This window comes from Megachile rotundata, chromosome 6 (genome assembly GCF_050947335.1).
Source record: "Megachile rotundata isolate GNS110a chromosome 6, iyMegRotu1, whole genome shotgun sequence".
Lineage (NCBI taxonomy): Eukaryota > Metazoa > Arthropoda > Insecta > Hymenoptera > Megachilidae > Megachile > Megachile rotundata.
Genome location: NC_134988.1, coordinates 16,406,196 through 16,427,680, shown reverse-complemented (window position 1 = coordinate 16,427,680; position 21,485 = coordinate 16,406,196). Strand labels below are relative to the sequence as shown.

The 21,485-nt window shown below is 45.1% G+C and overlaps 2 protein-coding genes across 8 annotated transcripts in view; one reads left to right on the top strand and one right to left on the bottom strand.

The window, feature by feature from the left end:
• Positions 1 to 20: 20 nt before the first annotated feature.
• Positions 21 to 21,485, bottom strand: part of LOC100884116 (neo-calmodulin) — a 59,063-nt gene continuing 37,598 nt past the window's right edge. For 4 of the 5 annotated variants that reach the window (XM_076532590.1, XM_076532591.1, XM_076532588.1 and 1 more), the window contains 6 exons: positions 14,276 to 14,521; positions 10,620 to 10,653; positions 8,425 to 8,526; positions 7,503 to 7,638; positions 7,250 to 7,398; positions 21 to 7,094 (listed from right to left, as the gene is read on the bottom strand). In XM_076532590.1, the coding sequence (XP_076388705.1) occupies positions 7,063 to 7,094; positions 7,250 to 7,398; positions 7,503 to 7,638; positions 8,425 to 8,526; positions 10,620 to 10,653; positions 14,276 to 14,521 (699 nt within the window). In that variant the 3' untranslated portion in view covers positions 21 to 7,062. Of the gene's footprint in view, positions 7,095 to 7,249; positions 7,399 to 7,502; positions 7,639 to 8,424; positions 8,527 to 10,619; positions 10,654 to 12,464; positions 12,991 to 14,275; positions 14,522 to 21,485 lie in introns of those variants that run through there. The other variant, XM_076532592.1, reaches the window with a different exon arrangement.
• Positions 9,109 to 20,870, top strand: TpnCIIb (troponin C type IIb). Of its 3 annotated transcripts, none has more exons than XM_076532595.1 (5): positions 9,109 to 9,171; positions 18,171 to 18,189; positions 18,829 to 18,972; positions 19,820 to 20,068; positions 20,557 to 20,870. In XM_076532595.1, the coding sequence occupies exons 1-5, from the start codon at positions 9,112 to 9,114 to the stop codon at positions 20,583 to 20,585; spliced, it is 501 nt and encodes a 166-aa protein (XP_076388710.1). In that variant the 5' UTR covers positions 9,109 to 9,111; the 3' UTR covers positions 20,586 to 20,870. The 3 variants fall into 3 exon arrangements, with proteins under 3 accessions (XP_076388710.1, XP_003704228.1, XP_076388711.1); XM_003704180.3 differs by lacking the exon at positions 9,109 to 9,171 and adding an exon at positions 17,645 to 17,829; XM_076532596.1 differs by lacking the exons at positions 9,109 to 9,171; positions 18,171 to 18,189 and adding an exon at positions 18,218 to 18,266.

Below are 21,485 nucleotides of genomic sequence, written 5' to 3'. Positions count from 1 at the left end.
ATATAGAGAATAGATAAACCTTATAGAGAGGAGAATATCCATTATAAAATGGCTGTATTTAGGGGTAACTTGATACATGTATTACATTCGAGCAGTACATGCCATCACCATTTTATGATGTATTCTAATCTTACAGTACATAACATTACACGTAACATGGTTTCATACAGCTAACACCATACATACTGCACTCTCGCCTCTCACAATTTCCCATCACCTCCGTTTTATTTTCCATCTTTTACGACGAAACGTGAATGGAGCAAGTCCGAGTAACAACCTTCAATCGCAGGTACCGTAGGTAGAGAACAGAATATTCTCTTCACATTACAAAGGAACGGTTTAACAAACAATTTGAACAATTACGAATAGCCAAATAACAGCATTGTCGTTTCTCGTCTTTCCTGTCTCAATCGTTTTCGAGCAAAAGTAGGAAAGCATAAAACGAAATTTGTTCGCTTTCGTTGATAGCCAGTTTTATCGTTTCACCAAACATTTTCTAAGTAAAATATTACAGCGGTATGAACGAAAATTACAGTTTCATTTGTTCGTAATTGTCGATATGAAACGCGAGTCGGTAGAAAATCACTCGAAAGCGATAAGTGATGGCTATCAATTAGTTTATCTAGTCGTACAATGAAACCACGTGTTTTGGAAACTTAGGCATAAATAATATTTACAGCAGTTAAGTGGTAATGAACACCGCGAGAAACGCATTGGTTGTGACGCACGCGCACATTCTTCGTGAACATTCGCGATAAAATTCAGAACGTTATAATAGCATTATCATACATATCTAATACGGTACTTGTAAACAAATTGTCGGAGTAGTCGAAGCGAAACGTAAGAACGCTTGTAAGGGCAAATATTTGCGCCGCATCTACAATAGATCTCGCCTGTTTCTTATTCGAGAGCACGTTTCGTCTTAACACAATAATAATTGTTTCGATATATACTCTAGAAAAATAACATTATAAACATTCCTTATCGGGCGGGAATTAGACATTACAAACGTTATCATAACTTCTTTTTTCCTCAAGTAAAAATATAAATATTCTCATTCACAGTGCGATATCTCTGGTGTAACCTCGCTCGACTTAGTGTTTACTCTATTTTGTTAATACATCTCGAAGATTATATTCATCCTCCTTAAAATCTTAACGAGATTATCCTCGTCTTCATGCCGTATCCCTTAAAATTATTTTGCACCCCACGAAGAACCAAAGACCTATCGAACGGGTCTTCCTTTAGCTTGCTCTATACATTGGATATACACACACGTATAATCGTTTAACTAACACGACTTGTACTCGCGATCATTTTAATAAAGTAATGAAAGACGTTTTCTTATTACAATAATTATTCGTGATCGTTATCGTGTTTGGGTCGTATATGCCGTAACGACATGTTGTATTGCCAACTTGCAAATGCTACTACGATTAGACCGCTTCACATTAGGCGAACCGAGAAGAAAATTTGGGACAGTAATATAGCCGGTATACGAGGGAAGAAAGCAACGAGTTCGTTCACGAAACTTCGTATTTGCTCTTGTTCGCGTGCAATCGAATTTAGTCAAGTTTCTCAACTAAAACTCGTAACAGATGAGCTAAAGATTTGAAGAAACTGCAATGGATCGAAACGCACGAAATGAACGGTGTAAAATAATCCGAACAAATCGAATTCGCGACGCGATGATCGGAAGTCTTTGTAACACCGTCTCCGTCAATTTGATTAATTTTCACTTTCGCCTTGACCAATTTTGATACACAGTCGATTTGATGGCACGTGACGAACTTCGAACCTAGGATAAGTGTAACGCGACCGTACCGTTCGTTTATTTCAAAACCGTTCGATCGAAAAGTCTCTCCAAACTGAACGCTTCGGGTTAGCTGATTGTTGCAAGCAATTCGCGCGATCGATTCTCGTGTACATGAAATCATTTGTAACTTTCGACGCATCCATTGACCATTCTTAAATCACAATTGCGAAGCGCGGAGATACTTTGAACGTCAACCAACGGATACAAAACGTAGATATATTTGATTATTATTAACAAACAACCGATTCGAGGTGTCGTCCCGTTGTAACGAAAACTGAAATCCTTCCGGCGAGAAGGATCTCCAGCTTTACGAGACTGCCTCGTGATTTTTTCAATACAACATAGTTACACTTATTTAACGATTACAATTATGATACATCTAAGTTAATCAGGTTTCACTTGCGTATCTAGCAATGTATATAGTATAATTATTTGATTACCTTTGCATCATTCAACTCGTTTTGATATCGACTAGTTTTCGTTTCCCCTGTTCTTTCGCGCGGCCCCTGATCATCCTTCGCGCGAGCTCTGGTTCGACGCCGTTCTTAAAAAACCACGAGCTCGCGTTCCTCGAGTTCGATTCAAAACACACGTGATATTTTTGCGAGAGATCGTGTCGAATCGTAGAGCGATACGAGCCAATCAAAGCCGAAAGTCTCGACGTAGGAACACGTAGGAGTTTAGGAAGAGTAAACGAAAAATAATTCCTTTCCTCGAGAATTCTTTGATCTCCGGTTTCGGCTTCGAATGGGTCGCGAACGTATCAAACATTTATGAAAATGTCATGGCTACCGATAGGCTCGTAGTTTATCTCTACTTCCAACAAGTAAGCAAAACTATTTATCTAAAACATGGACACAAGTTCGCGGCACAGCTCGTAATGTACAAGCGTATCTATCTCGAACATCTCGCGTTGCCGCGTCATTCTGAAGCTCTATTAGTACCAGAGGATCGATACGAACGAAACAAGCGAAGACTAACTTTCTACGATTGTCTACAAATTGATTCGATAATTTTTCAAGATAATCGTACCAGTTTCCCCCGACTCAACGCACAGAAGAGCAGATTATTTTCGACCGAGTTAATCTTCGCTTGCTTTCCTGACACGTCGCGATTCTGATCCACAGATTCGCTCGATGATTAAGCGCATTAATGTTTCGATGCTTCGGGTATTGAAAGAGGATCTCTCCAAATATCGATTTGAGCAACGACACTGTTTCGAAACAATAATGCGTGAAACGAAACGAAAGTAGACTATTTTCGAAGGATACAACGCGATCACAACAGGTACGCCGTTAAAACGAAATCGTACGGTCATTCTCAAACGTCGAACGGTGCAAATTGAAAGGAAGACTTGCATATTCCTCTTGAGGACGTTTGCGTAATTTAACGCGTATCAATGCCGTCTACCGACGAATATAAACGTTATCGTCTCGTCGTTCAGACGCGTAATAACTATATAGAATGAATAATCTGCCAGCAGAGATTACGATACGATATATGATTTGTACATGCGCGTATACATTCACGTAAATATAATATAATATATAGAGTAGAATATAACGCGATGTCGTATGTATCTCGATGCATCGTAGGAGTCTGGCTCGAAGAGTATTCTATAAAAATACTTTTCGGTTAGGATCGATTGACGCTGGTCCGCTAGGGGCTGTCTCTTTCCCGCGTGGAACAAACATTTTTATCGCGATTAAACTCGTTCTCGAGATGCTTCGACGTTGAAAGATTGATTCGAGACAACCCTGAGCTTTCGAGATTCAATCACGGGAGTTGTACCGTAGGATATCCACGGAACGGAACGAGTGCACGCTCCGGGAAGGAAAAGTAGCGAGTTGCGGGGGACGAGGATGGGAGAAGATCGGTGACGGGATAGAGGGGTATATAATTGATTCGATAAAAAGTGCACATGATCGGAGATCTCACGGAACCGTGTGATGATCTATATTTAGTAAAAGAGGTACCTATGACAAGCGCGCGTGACAAATGTGCGTTGAGTGTCGCGTTGCGAACTGAAAATGCATCTGATCGACGTTCGCTGTTGTTCGATGCGACGATCCCGAGGTCTCTGATCAGGTCACGATTTCTTTTTGGGAAAGATATATACAGGTATTGACGATATCTTGTACTTCTGTGTGTTTTTTTTTGTTTTTTTTTTTTCTTTGTTTCAACCTCCTATACCGAGATAAAGTTCCCGTGTCAGGCGAAAAGTCTATCTAACAAAAAAGTCATGGGGTGCAGTGAAATTTTCCGTGCATGTCGTGTGAATCCAAATGAATCGGCCCATCTGTTCGTCGCATCTTCCAAGAGTATAGTAAGGTTTAAAAGAGATAAAATAAATAAAGGAGAGAAATCTACGAGTCGAAATAATTGAGATCGGAAAGTGCAGTAATTCAGATGAGGCGAAAACAAAGACTAGAAAGGAAATTTGACGATATCTCAAGCTAAACAGCACCTTTTTGACTCGTGTTTCCTTCATCATAAAACTTTTCGTTTCTCTTCTCTCTCTGCATTCCTCTTTCTCTCGCACTTTCTCTCGTTCTCTCTCTCGCTCACTTTCTCTCTGACAGTCTCTCTATGATCTATCTTGTCGGACACACGTGGCAAAACATAGGCCTTCTCTCGAGGTAAATCTCGATTAATCTTCCTTTAGTAAAATCGTTAAAGATATTGTCTTCGGGACGTTATACATTACTATTTTGCGTCGACGTATCGAGCTCTTTTTTATGTTTTACTGTCGAAGCGTCTTGCTTTATGTTTGCGTGTATATTTGCGCGTTTCTCCTGTATCCTTGTTTTATTCCATTTTTATCTTAATAGTTGCACAGCCCACGGCTTTTGTATCGCGTTGTGCACAAGTTTGCGTCACGCCGATGTCAGCCGTTCGTAAAGTTTATCTACGACGAAAGAAAACGTGAACAAATCGAAACTAGATTTATAAATCATAAAATATCAAGCTCCGCCTTTTGTTTCCTTAAAAAACGTCTTATGTTTGCGATCGTACGCGAGGCGGCTGAAAAGGACGATCGCAAAGTTAGGTAAGTACGTCGACCTTTATTCGATTCAAAAATGCATGTCTCTTTCTCCGATATTAATCGTTCTTGGTTGCCTCTCGTCGTACGTTACCTAGCGATCAACTCGAAACAACGCAATGTAACTATACGCGTGTTATCTAACTAAAGAACAGAGTTATTGTCTATTCCTCTATGTGTGTGTTTTGTCGTGTACGTTTGCGAAAATCACCGCTTCGTGTGACCAACATTGCCAACGATAAACGATAGCGTTATTCGCGGACCATCCGTCGACGCTTCTTTAGGACGAAACCAATCGTCTCAACACCCTTAAAAGCTCTTCTTATTGTTCTTTGAATCCCGTATTCCCTTTTCCCTTTTTTTCTCGTCGTTGAATGTTCGCTATGTACACGCGCTTCTCTTCCGCGCTTCGACCAACCAATTTTTCTTTCGCGTCCTTTCACTCATTTTTCTCTCTCTTTCATTCATTCATTCTCACACTTTCGCTCTTCCTCGTTTGCTCTTTCTCTCTCTCTCTCTTTCTGACACTAATACTTGTTGATCTTGTTCTTGTTGTTGTCGTATTTTTTTTTAAAACCATAAAAATATCAATGCCAGTATACCACCGACGTAGGTCGCTAACGTGTATATGTATATATATAATATGTATATATATATATATGTACGTATGTATGTATGTATAAGTATATACTAAATATATTCATATATATGTATGTATATATATGAATATCCATAATAAGGTTACTTGAAGTACCTTCGGTAGTAACACCATGTATAGGTATATATAATAGGTATGTGTATAATGCATCATTTATTACGTGTCTCCTTTCTATTGCGCTAACTAACTACCATCTATTCGCGAACTACGGCTGTGGCTTGTCATCTTAAGGACCTAAGGGTGCAACGACGTAGTTAGTACGGGTTGGGTCGGTGGATGGGATCGAATGTCGAGGTTTTAGGTGGACGGTGTTCGATACAGAAGGGTTCTTAGACACGGGCGAGGATCCTAAGCTCGCCTCGCGATCGACGAGAACGGGCGATACGAGATTCTCGGCTACTTCGTACGATACGGATACAAAACGATCGATAACTAACACCGCACGAAAATCGCGGGCTCTGAGGGTTGTACGTTGAAAAGGAAAGACCGCTACTGGTTGCTTTGATTCTTACTTTCCAGCGACCGTTCTGGCATGTCGCCATAACGTGCGTCTAAAAATTCTGCCACAAGTATATCGTCGTTAAAGCTAATCTACTTGCCAACGACATTCATCTAAATTCGAAGACAGATCGTTTATAGAGTTATCTCGTGTCGAGACTCGCACGCCAGCATGTTTATGACAGAAATCGAAGGGATTCGTCTTGTTTACAAGCGAATTCAACCACGTTGAAGGAACAATACCGATCGAACGATGGGGGTGAAAGGGATGACGAACGGCTCGATCGTTCCTATTGCGGATCGAAGTCGGATATCGGTGCATCGACACCGTTTTCGAAATCCGTAGCTCTGGTCAACGCTTAATAAACGTCGGAAATACAGACCCTCGACGAATGATCCGCCGTTGAACGATTTACGAGACCGTCGCGCAAATGAGACCGGTGAGGGGTGAAGAAAGATCGTTTGGTTCCTAACAATATCAATAACGACGTTGTATAGCATTTAATAGAGAGTATAGGTAATAGGTAGGTAAACGCTAAACGAAGCTCAGTTGATTGTTTCGGGAGCGAGCACCTCACTCGTTTTCACGTACAGTGTCGTTTCGCTAACTTATGCTTGTAAAATTAATTCGAAGGAGCGAGGTGTGTATGCGTGTATGCGTGTGCAACTGCGAGAGTCATCCTCCTTTTCCTTCGCTCTTCCCCTATCCTGTTTTTTGGACATCCTGCTACGTCACCCCGTCACCCCACCACTCGAGACACCATATTCACAGTCTTCCGGTACCACTTACCCTCGCGCGGAGAAAATCTTGCACGCTGAACAGACGTATCTTCGTTCGAACAAATTTTTCAGACCTTGCTTTTCAATGACTTTTCACGCTTTCCTGCTTCTCAGAATCCTATGGTTCCACAGGGATGTCTTGGATGGTGAGGTACGCACAAATCGCTATGGTTTGGAGCAAGGAGGAACATCGCGAGTTTGATTCTGTTCTTCGTCGAAGACTTCCGGCAGCTGTAATAGCTTCTTGTCCGATCCAGAGCCACCGAACTAATTCTTTGACGTCAGGATTGTCACGAATTCTAAGCAGACATCGTTACGTTCGAAAACCAAAATGTACCAAAGAATTTGCTAAATAAAACGAGTTAGACGACGTTCAATATTTAATTCTATCGATAGCTACTTTTTCTATGTCGAGAAACTCGTTGAAACGAACATTACGAGAGGAATAAATTACCTTCATAGTTTACCATCCCGTCACCGTCCAGATCCGCTTCCTTGATCATATCGTCGACTTCCTCTTCCGATAATTTTTCACCGAGGTTCGTCATCACGTGCCGCAGTTCCTTCGATGAGATCAGCCCGTCGTTATTCTTATCGAATACTCTGAGAAAAGCAGACATTCCACGTATAATATTTTTTAGGATTCTTAAAAGTACGAAGCAGCTTTCGATTAAAAGCGGTGAACGCGTAAAGTGGCTTCGTGGTACCTGAACGCTTCGCGCAATTCTTTTTCACCGTCGGCACCCTTCATCTTCTTCGACATCATTTGCAGGAACTCGTTGAACTCGATGGTACCGTTTCCATCTTGATCCACCTCGTTCACCATATCCTCCAGCTCTGTTTCTAAAATGGAAAATCGTCCAGACATGAACCCGCGTCGAAGACGGCAGATCCAAAAGTTGGAACGACGGGACAACGTTTCCCTCGCGTCTTCTTTCTGCTGGTTGTCGTGCGTGTAATGCATGCGCGTACATTCATCGTCGTTTCATGGAAGACATTTAATTTCCCCGGCAAATCCCTCGGGGCGGGAATAGAAGAACTCGACGCGCAGTTAATTAACCAAGGCCTGCACGTGCGCCTGGCTGTCACAGTTTCTAGCTTAGGATCGGTCGAAAGTTAATTTTCCCTAAGCTCTTGTCACAGCCTAGTTTTCAGGAATTCTACCGTTCAACTCTAACCGTTTTCGAAAGCCCTCGAAACTGACGGCCGAGATATTACGTAATTTAGTAAGAACCGTTCCCGTAAACTTCGCGTTATGTTTCGAACTTTTGACGCGTACCTCGGTGCTAGGAACGAGAAGCGTTTATCGGTCGTGTCATCGTTTATTTCGTTGAAACTTTGGTCACCGCTAACATCGTCGTTCCAGCGTGTTCACGACACCGGAATTGGAAAAATGCAACCCGACGCGTCGTTCTCGTGCAATTAGCGCGATAACGGTTAATAGACAATACGGTGGTTAGGTCGGTTAGCGGTTTAGATAGCCGTTATATTTTTTGGTCGCGCGTGAACAGTTTTCACCGGCTCATGGCTTGCAGCCAGCTAGCGATCACCTTGATGCACGTGGTCGACAGACCACATGGGCCGTCGTATTATCCTCGGTTTTCCGAAATCATTCAGGGTATCACTTACCAGACGGCCTCTGTCCCAAAGATCGCATGACCACGCCGAGTTCCGCCATCGTGATGGTTCCATCTTCGTCCTTGTCGAACAGCATGAACGCCTCCTTGAATTCTGAAACCGTAAATCGTATTCATGGACGATACTCGATATTTCACTAATCTGCTTGCTTGCGCCTTAAGTAGCAACATAAATTGAAAACGGGAGTGTCGAATTTCATTTTAACCAATTAAAACTGACTGCACGTTCGGCGTAGAGAGACTGTGGGAGGTACCTGAAGTGATTGAAACACGAGAATAATTTCACCGTAATTTCTCTTTCCACGCTTTCGATGCAGTCGTAGCGACGTGTTTTCGTTGAAAATTCCAGAGACCGGCCAACCAAACCGTAAATAACAAGTGGGGAAAAACTTTGGCGGAAATTTGGCAATAGAACGATATACAACAAACGCTTCTGCTCGGCGTCGCATTGTTGAGAACCCGCGAATTTAGATGTCTATTAATCATGAGCGGTCCCGTAAGAGTGTGTACGTGTAAATAAGTGTGTGGTCACGCGTTACGAGTGGAGCAAAACTAGCTAGAGCGCGCGAGCGCCGGGCAAGTGGCCAGCCACTACGAGAGATGCGCCCGTTATAAATTCTCTGATACTCCGACGAACGGCGCGTAGTAAAAATCCGTGCACGACAAGCGAGTTTCCTCGATGGTTTACGAGATGCGTCGAAGCAGCTTTTTTTGTTCCTTTGTCGACAACACGAACCTGGTATTTTCATTCCTATCTTTGCACGTTCGGGTTTTATTACGACTCTTTTCACGCGCTGTCCCACTTCTTCTGCGCGTTCGACCGTTGAAGAGGCTTTGCGACATACAGTCCCGTCGAAGTCGAGGAATCGGAAAATCGAGGATGTCGCAGCTACGATCGTGCAAACGTAATCGCGTTAGGGTTAAGAAAGAAAAAGAGAATTTCGATTCTGGAGATCGGAAAGGTTCTCGATCGCTGCATTTAATCGGGGAAATAAATTTCTGAAATGTCAATTGGCCTCTTGAACGCGGCACGACTGCTCCGTTGGAAGAACGATTAATCACGCGAGGTAACGAATCCAGTAGTAAAGGTCCGGCAGATTATAGTTCGAAATCACGAAACGCGGCACAACCGCGACGGACCGGCGAACGCGAGTTTCTAAATGTCGTCGTTCGATCTTTATCGTTCGCCACGTAGATCGAACCGCATTCACCTTGCGTTTATCACCGCGTAAATACTCGGCGATGCATTAACGTGCATAAACGAGCGGGCAATTTCTCATTCAGCGGTTTCCCATGGGCGCAATCGGCGATCTGTGGTCGCGTGCCGTGGTAAAAACTTGCGAGCGCCGCGACACGCGTCGCGACGGAACGTTTTGAAAGCTCCTCGACGCTCGATAGCCGCGGAAGCGAGCAAGGCCAATGCTCGCAGTCGCGTGAGCTCGAAATAATGTTTCGTGAAACATATTCCAGCGAGATATAACGAGATATACGCCCTTACGTAAAGGTACTCTCGCAAATTGAATGACCTTACACGCGGCTACTCGATGCTTCTATCTTACCGTTCTCCGTTTCGAAAGCTCGAATCGTTCATGCCGCGATCTCTCGAGTTAATTAATCAAAGCATCAACGGGTAGAAACGAGCGGATGCGAAGCGAGACCAAAGTGCTTTTGTAACACGCTCGCCTCCAAAGGGAAGTAGCTTTAGCACGACGTTCGGCGCAATTAAAAGAGTTCCCCGAGTATTGCGGCATTGCGGTGAAAATCGCGAACAACTTCTGTGGCTGTAATTTGCGAAACGAGGTACATACGTCGAGTACCATTCCCGAGTTAACGTGTCATACGCGTGTTCGCGTTCGTTCATCGTCGAGAACGACGAAAAAATTTCGACTTTGCACTCGTTAACGTTTCGCCGATGGACGCTCGAATTCTGGGTCAAAATCTTGACTCGTTACACTGGCACCGTGTTCGGCAAGAAGAAAGACATTTGTTGCTCTCTTTTTCGCGCCGTTAAAGGCAACGAACCTCTTCAAACGGTTCCACCTGGCAGGGAAAATGGGCTGTAATATCGCGCAAATACGAATAATCACGTCGTTCGTATTTCACAAATTGTCTCGAAAAGCGGAGTTTTTAACGGCGCTGAATGAAATTTTCCGCAAACTGTGAATACGTTATTTAAAGACCACTTACCAGCCACCTGATCCTCCGTGAGCCCATATTCAGACTGAAAAGAGAAGAAGAAAAACAAGAAATGAGCGAAATTAGAAGATGCAGAAGAAGCTGTGAAATTTAATTAAATCGTTAAAGCGACACGGTTACATTTCGTCAAAATTTAATGCGCAGCCGAGACTAATGCACGCTGCGGCAATCTGTTCGAATTCCGACCAAAATCTCATTAATTCGATCAAATTTACGGTGGATAATTTTCTGTTCGGCAATTACCCGAACGGTTGATTAATTTTTTCTCGATTCGCCGGTTTGCCGATTCGATTCGTCGAAATAAAACGGTATTCGGTCCGTTAAGGCATGCGAGGAACGCAGACTCCACTCTAGGGGCGGGTTAATTAATGTAACACCGTTCCAACGTTTTCCAGCGAGTATTTAATCACCTGGACGTATGCACGTACGGTCACGTAGAATTCGCACGATTAACGACCCTGTCCTAACTTGCAAATTGGTCGAGCCATGGTAATACCCGTACCGGCTTATCCGCCTTCTACACGCGACTGTGCTCGACATTGGTAAATCAGCATTAATAGACAGCGGATTAAGGAACATATGCCGGTAGCGCGATTACAGTAACGTCGACTTATCAGCGACCCCGTGGACCGCTATTGACGTTTACGTGGTCGCCATTGTGCAAATGACTTTGCCGATGAAAAGATCCCCGGTGCTTCGAACTTCTTTTGACAAAATATCTGCCGGCGATAACGCGCGAATCACCTTGACACGATCGAGAGAGAACTCGCATCGAACTGAGCTTCGAATGTGACTTAATCGTCTAGCGATTTAATTGTCTATACGAGCGAGTTTGTCATTCGGTCAAGCTTTGGCCGATTGCCTGTTAAGCTCACCCGTACTTCTCTTCGACGATGGGAATACGGAGCGGAGGTCCAAGCGCGATTATTAATAATAGGATGTTGCAACTGCGGGACGACGTGACCGGAATCGCGCGGGAAAACTACGAAAGGTCATTGGATGATTTTGTTCGGAAATCGCTAGCGGATAATTTGCGGCACGATTGCTTCCTTGGAGAACGTAATCGTCTTAGGAAGTGCTGGAAGTAACCAATTTCCTGGCAGTGTCGTTAATACGAGCGTTTTAGAAATAGTTTCCTAGAGCTCGCGCTAATGAAGCTCACCATAAGCCGAGCGGATTGGGTAAGTTTGCTCGTGAGTCAGCCATGGAGTGATTTATGGCTACGGGCGCATCGTTAATGTTGCAATTTCCACCGAAATAAACCTGTTGAATTTGGAAATTCATAATTCATATACTTTATTTAGGAAAATGTCAATAACGCGCTAGGAAACGTCTGGCGTTTACACGGAATTTTGGAGCGATCGCTTTGACTCGCAACGTGTTACATGGTTTAGCATCAATTGAGAGTCACCTTGTCACGGAAACTCGTTCGTTCGATAATCCAGAAACGTCCAGGGATGTCGTTTCGAAATGACTTTCACGGATTACGTCCATGGAGATCCGTGAATGTAACCGTAAGTACTGTGAGAAAGGGACACGAGCCTGTCGGATCTGTCTTAGTCGAAAGCTCTTGGTTCGATGCTTCGAAGCTCTTTGGAAGTAGACAGAGTCGGCATTCAACTGGGTCACGTCCTTTTCCAGCGTTTCCGAGAGGGGCTCGCATAAATTCGCGAAAAGTCAGCGCACCGTTTACGAGTGTACGTGTCTGCCCCGCATTTATATATTTACCCCGATCCCTTTGAATTCCGTTGCAACTCGAGCACGCGATCGCTATCGCGTTCATCGAAAACGAATTAATGCCGAGGGACTTCTGTATCGTCGAGTCGAATTACTTACGCTTATTTGTCGAATTTGTCCATCTATGGTGCTCGTCAATCTTCTCAGCTTTCCATACGCCGTCGTGTACTTCTTCTCGGTGTCTGCCATCTCGAGCAACACCGCGCACTAATTTCACCGATTAACAACCGATTACACCTGACAGCGTACCCCCGAAATTACATCTGTTTCCGTCAACCGATTACACTGTCTCAACCACGTAATGCTTCGTGTTTCTCCTTAATTTCCACTCGAACCTTGTCTCAGCTTGTCTCGGGAACGGCACTCTGCCTCGAAGAACCTGCCACGCGTCAATCGAACTAGCGCGGCTACAGGACCGAACACAAATAATATTTATGGACTAGCGAGCGGCAACGTCACCGGTTGTTTGTGGCAACGGATCGTTCATTCTGATCCTCCCCTCCTGATTCTCGCGTAAGACACCCGGTGATTCTTCTCGGTTAACGGGAGTCAAAGAGCACATCTACTTTCTACGGACGTAATTCGAGTTAAGATCGAACGAACGTTCGAATCACCTTTGCCCGTTTCTAACTTGTCAACGGTCTACAACGATTGGCTCTCTATCTTCTTGCTTCTCGTTCTCCGTCCTTCTCTATCTTTCATTCTGTTTTTGTTAATGGCAACTCGCTCCTGTCAGCTTTGCCAAATGATTCGCGGTCGAAAATGCGTCTGATTCACCTTTCATCCGATTGCGACTGATCGAGTAGATATCTCCTTGAAAACGGTTTTGAGAACGCGGAATGCCAACGCTTCGCCAAGCTGAATCGCGCCTATCTAGCATGATTTAACCGGACAACGACTGCAATAACGAAGTCTGCCACAAATATTTCGGTCGTTCTAACTTTGGGGCGATCTTATTATTGCATATCTTCGGGACACGCTTCGTGCGTCAAGATCGAGTTTCTTGAACTTACGATCGTTACGTGCGCGTATACGTCATCGGAACGCGAAACGAAAATCGTTGAAACCAGTCAATAATCGAGTCGCGTGTACTTTCCTTAGCGAAAGCTTCAACGGGACGAAGGTAAAGTCGTCTGTAACTATTTCTGGATCGTCGCGACGAAAAATCACGGACACGTTAACCCGCTTTGTCGTGGGTGTCTCCTCGTGAATTTCTTGAAATGCATCGGCTCTAGCTATTTTTACGAATATGGGATATCGATGTAAACAACACTGTTGCCGTACCCTTGAAAACAACATACATAGCCGAAAGCAATTTAAACGATGAAAAACTCGTTTCGCGTTTTATTGGATCGTGGATACGCGTCATCGGTGAATTGATCTTTGCTTACGACATTCCGGAGGTTAAGTATCGAATTGAATTCGATTCGAATAAACGACAATTATCGATCGAAATAACGCGTAAACGGCCCATGTGATCGAAGCCACCGAGGAAGAAAAATTATTTCGAAAGGCATAAAACATTTAATAATTAACCGCGCGATCGAGAAAAAATAAATTTTGAACTATAGTTACGTGTCGTACTGCAAACGGCTTTTGCAGTGACAGCGCGTTTAAGTTGGTCGGTTTTCGAATTATTCTCGTTCACGGACCCGTGCTACCATCTGATGGAGAAGGACGGTCTAGATCAGACGCGTCTGGCCACTGCCATCCATTTCCACTGTGCTCGGCATGGTCGGTATCGATGTAGATAAAGAACATTGTCTCTTACGATACGCTACGCTCGTGAATTTCGAAGCGCTACTTTACTGTACCGAGGTAGACCTGATCGCGTCTGACCAATACCGACCGTCTCTACTGCGTATCAGTGCACGGGTAAATCGCGCAGAAAACGAAAAGAGTTTACTCACCAGATTGATCGTGACGATGAGGTCATACTGCTGCCTCTGGCCCTTCTTTTTGTTTTTGCCAGTCTTAACGGAAGCTGCCTTCGGCGTGACCTTAACCTGTCCCTTCTGGGCGGTGGGTTTCTGTGCCGGTTTCGCGGCAACTTTCGCACCAGGCGCCACCTTTTGCCCGGTCGTGAGCGGCGCTTTTTGACCCGCGGATCCCTTCTGGTTCACGTGACCCACTCCATCTGCTGGTTTGTTGCGAGCCTATTGTACGGGAAATAAAAGAGCATCGTTAGATTCGTCGGCGATCGATAGCCGCCACCGGGATACCTCTATCGGCGGACGTGTAATCGCGCTTTGCTTCCCACGTGACCGCGGATTAATGGAATTTCGAGGCTGAGTCGAAACCCAGCGCCGTTCGAGCTGTTCCTTTTAATTGCAGCCTGATTAAACAAGCGGCAAATGGAATCGCGGAATTCGTTTGGGAACTCTTCTCCTTCTTTTTTCCCTTCGTCAGCAGTCTCGTTCTTGCGGTTGAGCATAGTTTCGTTACCGGATCGTCGAATTTCTCCTTTGTTTCCGCGATAACGGCCTTTCATCGAGTTTCGGCTGAACCGCGATGGAAACGAAGCGGCCAAAGTTCGTTCGAAATGAAATCAACGGCACGCTCGGGCAGATCGGAATTCGAGCGACGTTCCCAAAGACGATCGTTAGCTATCGTTCGCCCAGGGAAAAAGTTTTTATGAATTTGCGAGTCCGTTCGAAACGCGGACAAAGCATCGGCCATTGCAAAAATAACGTTGTTTACCGATGCTACTCGACCGTTGTGGCTGAAACGTAAACTAGGCCATCGACAATTGCAAATTTCTTTTACTCCGGTCGCAAGGTTATCTCCGATGTTCCGTATCTCAATCTATCTACCCGATCTCTTTATTCGACGTTACGTATTTCGCTTTCCAGTCGGAGAAGATCGATGTGTTTCGTATATCCGTCAAAGCCGAATTATCCGGGTTCCTCGATTAACCGTTTCGTTAAACGAGTCTTATCTTCGTCGGTTCTAATCGAAGGAAAAAGCTTCTTTGATACGAATCGTTAACGAGAAAGGAAACGTGAAAAAAAATGAAGCGTTACGCAGCGAGAACAATGCGCAGAAACGAAAATTCGTTCCTACCGGAGATAAAAGAAATCTAATGTCGTAGGACGAACAATACCTTCAATTACGAGTCGAGAATCTGAGCGAGCGTTGAGTCAACATTTCGAGGTCGGGGATGCATCGCGCGCCATTGTTCACAGGTTCGTGCTAATGACACATCGTTGAATGATCCACGGTAATTTCTGAGACTTTAGTCATCGCCCGCCACCAAGCCCATTGTTTTATTTTCCTGTTAGCTTTTCCGTGGAAATGAACCGCCTGCCGCGATAATCAACACGCTGATATAGCTAAGACCAACTGTTTAGCTTGTATCAATTTCGGTAACTACGTAAAATAACATTTTCAACGCTAAAAATTGAAACTGTATCATCGGTACGACTTTGAAACGCGCGGATTCTATTTTCCGTACACGATTCCTGAATCGAATGATCCTCAATGAATCAGCTGCGTCATCGACCACGTAATGACCGACAAAGGCCAAAATAGCGCATGAAACGATTCCGTCCACGAGTTGGTTTCAATCTTCAGGGGCATAAAAATCTTCGGATAACTTTATATCTGGCCTATAAATCCGATATTCTCGTTATCGTGAAATAAACGGAAGTGCGCGTTCGTTCTCTCGACAGACAATCGCACAGATTCGGATCTTTGGAAACGATTCGGATTCCGACGGCGCGAATGCGCATCGGCCGAGAATAAATCGAGTTAGTTGATACAAACTTCCGATCGATTTGGAATCTGCTGTCGAGGCCAAGAGGAAGAGGCTCGATAACGCAACGAAAAACGACGCTAATTGGATCGTACGTGGAACGATACGATACGCTCGAACTGTGCTTTCAAAATCTAGGCACGATCGGAATAAAAGTAAATTCTCCACGGTGAGTCATCGTTTTCGAACGGTTTATGCAATCGACGAGAAAAAGGGGTGATCCAAGAAGTTCGTCGACCGTTTGCCCAATTACGCGGCAAGGTATACTCCAGTTTAAATATAGAACGACTCGAGCGAGGTACACAATTGGTATTGGACATTCTAAAAATACTGAGCAGTTTATTCAAATAATAATTCCGCGTAGAGATGGCACGTCTTGCGTGGGCGGAACTGACGAGATAATTATAGCGTTTGCCTTCTACCGCGTTCTTACGAGAAGAAGCGCTATATCACCCGAGGCAGGCAGCCGTAAAAAACGCAGCCAGCGCTGCACTTTGCAATCGTTTACTACCTCTACAGCGCAACAATAACATTTTCTGCCACGCTACGATGAGTCAAGTTACGACGTTATGCAACGACAACCGCCGAGACCCCGTTCCCGCGGAGAGCTGCCATAAATAATAACAGCGGTCCGCGAATTAAACGATGAATTTTAGCCCCTAATGTTCTCGACGGTTCCCAATTAAATCCGATCGTTTCATGATCAACACGGAACTGATCCAAACGTAATGGCCCTTGACGAATTTAAGTAACAATTTCAAAATGATTGTATCTAAGGTTAAAAATTTATCGAGAGTCTGATAAGTAGCGTGGGTTGAAATTGCGTGTATAGAGTTCCGATCGATCCAACATATCGAAGATACTAGATAATTCTTCCACGGGCCAACTCTATGAATTCATGAGTGCTCGAGGATATTAAATTTCTTGGTAAGCAATAAAAAGAATTATTGCACGGAACGACGCGGTGGTTGAATGGAAAGCAGTAGTATCATAGTCTGGAATGTTTTGAAATAGCATCGTCCCCACTTCTTTGCCCGTTCCGTTACCGTGTTTCCGTCCGCCTACTGCGAGACGAGATCCGCGGTGCACGAAAATTTTACTGCTTTTCCCTCAAACTTTTTGGCAGGCTATCCGAACCGTGTCGAAAACAACCACATAGTTGAGGCTCTATGTAATATTCTCTCCTTATAATGTATCGAGTTGGCCACTTTTTTCGCGAACAATCGTTTTAACGCGGCAATTTATCGTACGGGTGTTCGAAACTCTCGAACCATTTAAGAAGCCTCGCTGCACTCGAGAAACGTTCTAGTTTCAATTTTACGAAGAATATCCAGTTTCTCGGTGGGTGCGAGTAAGAGGGCGAGAGAAGTTCGTGAAGATTTTCGAGCGTGGCGATCAAACGCGCTCGAGCATTCCAAGACTGACAGGTTGACACGCGTCCTTGAGTTGGACGCGTTTTCGGGGCGCGTTGGTTAAACGTTTAACACGGAGAACCGTAGCATTATAGCGGCGCGAACTGGCGTCGCTTCTCCGCGCGGGAACCTGTGAATTTCGACAGTTCGCAGGAAGGGATGAGAGAGAGACTCTTCTCCTCCCCTTCCATGCGTTCTAGCTGAGCTTATAAAAGATATCCAGTGCGGATAAACCATTAGTGCGAAACAACGAAGGGACAGAGCGTCGAGGTTATCGCCATACAACCCACGGAAGATGGTCAGTTCCATAGCGATCGCGTGTCAAACGAGGCTCGACCGTGTGACGGATCGTCGTCGTCGTTGTTGTTGTTGTTACTGCACGCGAACGCATTAATTGGTGGATTCTGTGCGGAAACGATAGAGTACCGGCAGCTTTGGCCAGGCGCCAACAATCTTTCGATCGGATCTCGTTTTTCCGTACGGGAAATAATCGACGGACGGTGAATTAAAACGCGCCGGCGAGTCTCCATCGAGACTCGTTCCTTTCTCTCTGCTCTTCTCCATCGTTTCCGCAGAAAAGTGCTATTACACGTTCGAAAGATTTAATCGTACTGAAACACGATTTCTTCTTTGTTTCAGGATGACGAACAAGTGAAAAGTAAGTACGTCTCGACGACGGGACGAGCAGAAACGGGATTTCGATGTATTTTAAAAGCGGATTCGACGCGCGCAAAGGCAAGGAAAGAGCAAACCTTACGTACCGGTTGCGCTCGTCGAGATTCGTTATCCAAACGCGAAATGGGCTTTATCCGACGATATCGATTTATCGGTCGGACGAATAACTCGATTTCACATTATTTCGCGAACTTTCTCGCAAACGTAACACCTATTTTCCCGCGTCCGCCTACGCGTTCCATCGTTTTACCAGATACGACACACGGTGGAGAGCGCGGTACGCTTTCAACGTGATTGCGCAATCCCAGCTTCCTATCGCAAAATAAACCGTCGATTGACTTGGCCGCGTTATTTTAATACGCGCACGCCGCTGGCAGAGCGTGTAAATAAATAGGAACCGGCGAGGCGCGGTTCGGCGTGACGATGCGCCTCGAGTTCGCACAACCGTCCCTCCTCGCGCTCTAGAATTTTCAGAGGAATGCGAAGCCGTTTCTAATTCTGGCGGCTCGTTTCCGAGATACATACGTCGATGAAACAACGAAAATCGACGCCCGCCGTTAACCCGTTCCCATCCCTCCTTTCTTCGGACAATCGGAAAACGAAGCTTCGTTGTATTTTACAGTGCTCAGGAGAGCCTTCTCCATGTTCGATTCGACGAAGCAGGGACGAATCGAGAAGGAAAAAGTGAGGACGATCCTGAACACCCTGGGGCACACTTTCGACGATCACGAGCTCGAAGTGCTGTTAAAACAAGAGGACGAAGATGGTACGGTATTTTCGATTTCGATCCGATCGACGAGAGAACGAACGTTTCGTTGCCTTTCCGCGAGCGTTATAGCAATTTTTGGGCCGACGCTGGGTGCGCCACCGATCGATGCCTTCGTTCGACCGAACCGGGCCAAATAATTCATGATATAATGGCTGAGACGCGGCAATGCACGTGTATAGAGGTAACGAAAGCTAAACGACTCGGACGCGGAAACTTTCCTACGCCTTTCCGGCCGAAGACTCGTTCGATTCAACGCAACGTCCAACGTTTCTCAATCGATTGTCGCGGCTATACTGGTCACCGTTTTCCTACACCCTTTTCAGCTAATTAAACGTACCGCCTCGCGACGTTTTAGCCTTCCGTTCTAGCCACCGACTGGACGTTTCAACGACGATTTAGCCGTGACATCGATCGCCGATACCGAGCCGGACAACGGGAATTAGCGTAAGCTCGTCGAATTGCCTCGAAATCGAGACAATGTCGGTAACTAACAACGCGTTCCATGCTTCAGCTTTATCAGCGAGTATTATTATGCAGATACAGTCCTCCGCGTCGACCAAATATCCGAGATATCGTATGATTATTCCAGTTTCGAATCTAATTTTCTGTCGAGACGTACCTCGGACGCGACCGTTCGACGGACATTACGTATCCAGGCTCGATAGAAATTTCAGATTTATTTTCAGTTCCGCGTAAACGAAGCCGCTTGGAACGCTACCAAGTACATTATTCCGTGGATATTTTTCCACGGACATGGTTGTTTACGGTGTCGCGTCTGCGTCAAAGGAAAGACAACGTGCACGAAGAAGAGGGGTTTTTAATCGACGATTGATCGGGCTTTCAGGCAGCGGCCAATTAAATTTCGATTCGTTCTATCGGGTGGCTAGCCACTTCCAAGAGGAGGACGACGAGGCGCTGCAGAAAGAGTTGAAAGAGGCTTTCAGGCTCTACGACAAGGAAGGCAACGGTTACATTCCCACGACTTCTCTGCGAGAGATCCTGATGGCTCTGGACGATCAGATAACTCCGGATCAAATGGACGGCATGATCGCTGAAATCGATACCGACGGTTCTGGTACCGTCGACTTTGACGGTGAGTTTTCATTTTTTCTAACGAGCTAATTATCCACCTTCGTTATCGCGTTAAAGTATCTCGCAAGTTGCCTCGGGTTTACTCCGAATACGCATTACGATATTTTTGGCGAGGGAAAGGCAAGGCGAGTCCGACGAGAAAACTGTTACGATATCGAACACGCGAACTTTTTTGTTAGCCCGATATCTATAGAGCTCGTTACGGTGGTTCGTACGAGGGCTTGATTAAACCTCGAACGTCTTAATACACCGTCCTTTGAAAGCTCCTTTCAAAATACTCGGGCCAGGCCGCATAAAGGGACAAGGGTACGACCTACTTACTTTCCAGAAGAAACATTCGTCTTGCGCGACGATCGAATGAAAAGAAGTACTTCGTAATAATCTGTAGGATTAGCTACGCAATCTTTCATTCGATAATAAGTACTCGATCGCGAATAGGGAACTTGTACGTCACGAGAATATTAACTTCGTTCATTTCTTTCCTTGCAGAATTCATGGAGATGATGACCGGCGATTAAACGCTTTGTCGAGGGCTCACCGTTTCGCGTGAAAGGAACTCTTGCATTTTCTTTCTACGATACTTCCGTTAATCGCGGGTGAACGAGCGGTCCTTTGTCTTTCCGCGTCTTTTTCGAGGCAGAAATTCTTCGAGGGAGAAACGCGTCGCTGGTTAAAACCGAGCTTAAACAGAAAGGATCCCAGAGATTTCACCGACCTCTATCTCGCTCGTGCCATTTGTTCCCGTGTCATGTATCGGAATCGTTAATTGAACACTCGATTAAACGCTATCTTTCACGATTGCACGACTACTGTTTTCATTGCGAGGACCAATGGACCAAATTGTACGATTCGAATCGACCCCTGGGAGTCGTCCGTCATCCGTTATTCTCCTGTTCGCGTGACGAATCGACGACTATCAGGGGTTTCGAGAGCGATCGCGTTCTTACAGGAAATCGAGCGATTCCATGGAATCGTTCCTTTTTCACGATAAAGACGCGTGGAGGCGGGCAATAATTCTTGAAAGTCTTCTCGAGAGTAGAAAAGTTGTATGGGATATTAATCGAAGATCTCTGTCGAGCGAATCACCGAGCGTGCAGGAGGCTCGTGTTCGAATTCCGCGAAGGCCACTTATTCGATCAAGTCGGCCATCGACTCGCGACTAGATTCGAGGTCTTCGTGCTTTATAGGTTCGCGGTGTGCATGTGTCGAACAGGTTATCGAGGGTATACACGATGATACCGCTTGGTTGGTCATTCGATAACAACGAGAATACGGGACTCGTTTGCTTTTTCGATTCAACTGCCAGGTCAATTGTGCCTCGATCTCGCATAGACGCATTCGAAACGTTGCATCTTCCAGTCTTGCGGCAAATGAAAATCGGCGGTGATAATAAATTAACTTGCCACGCTTCGTTAATT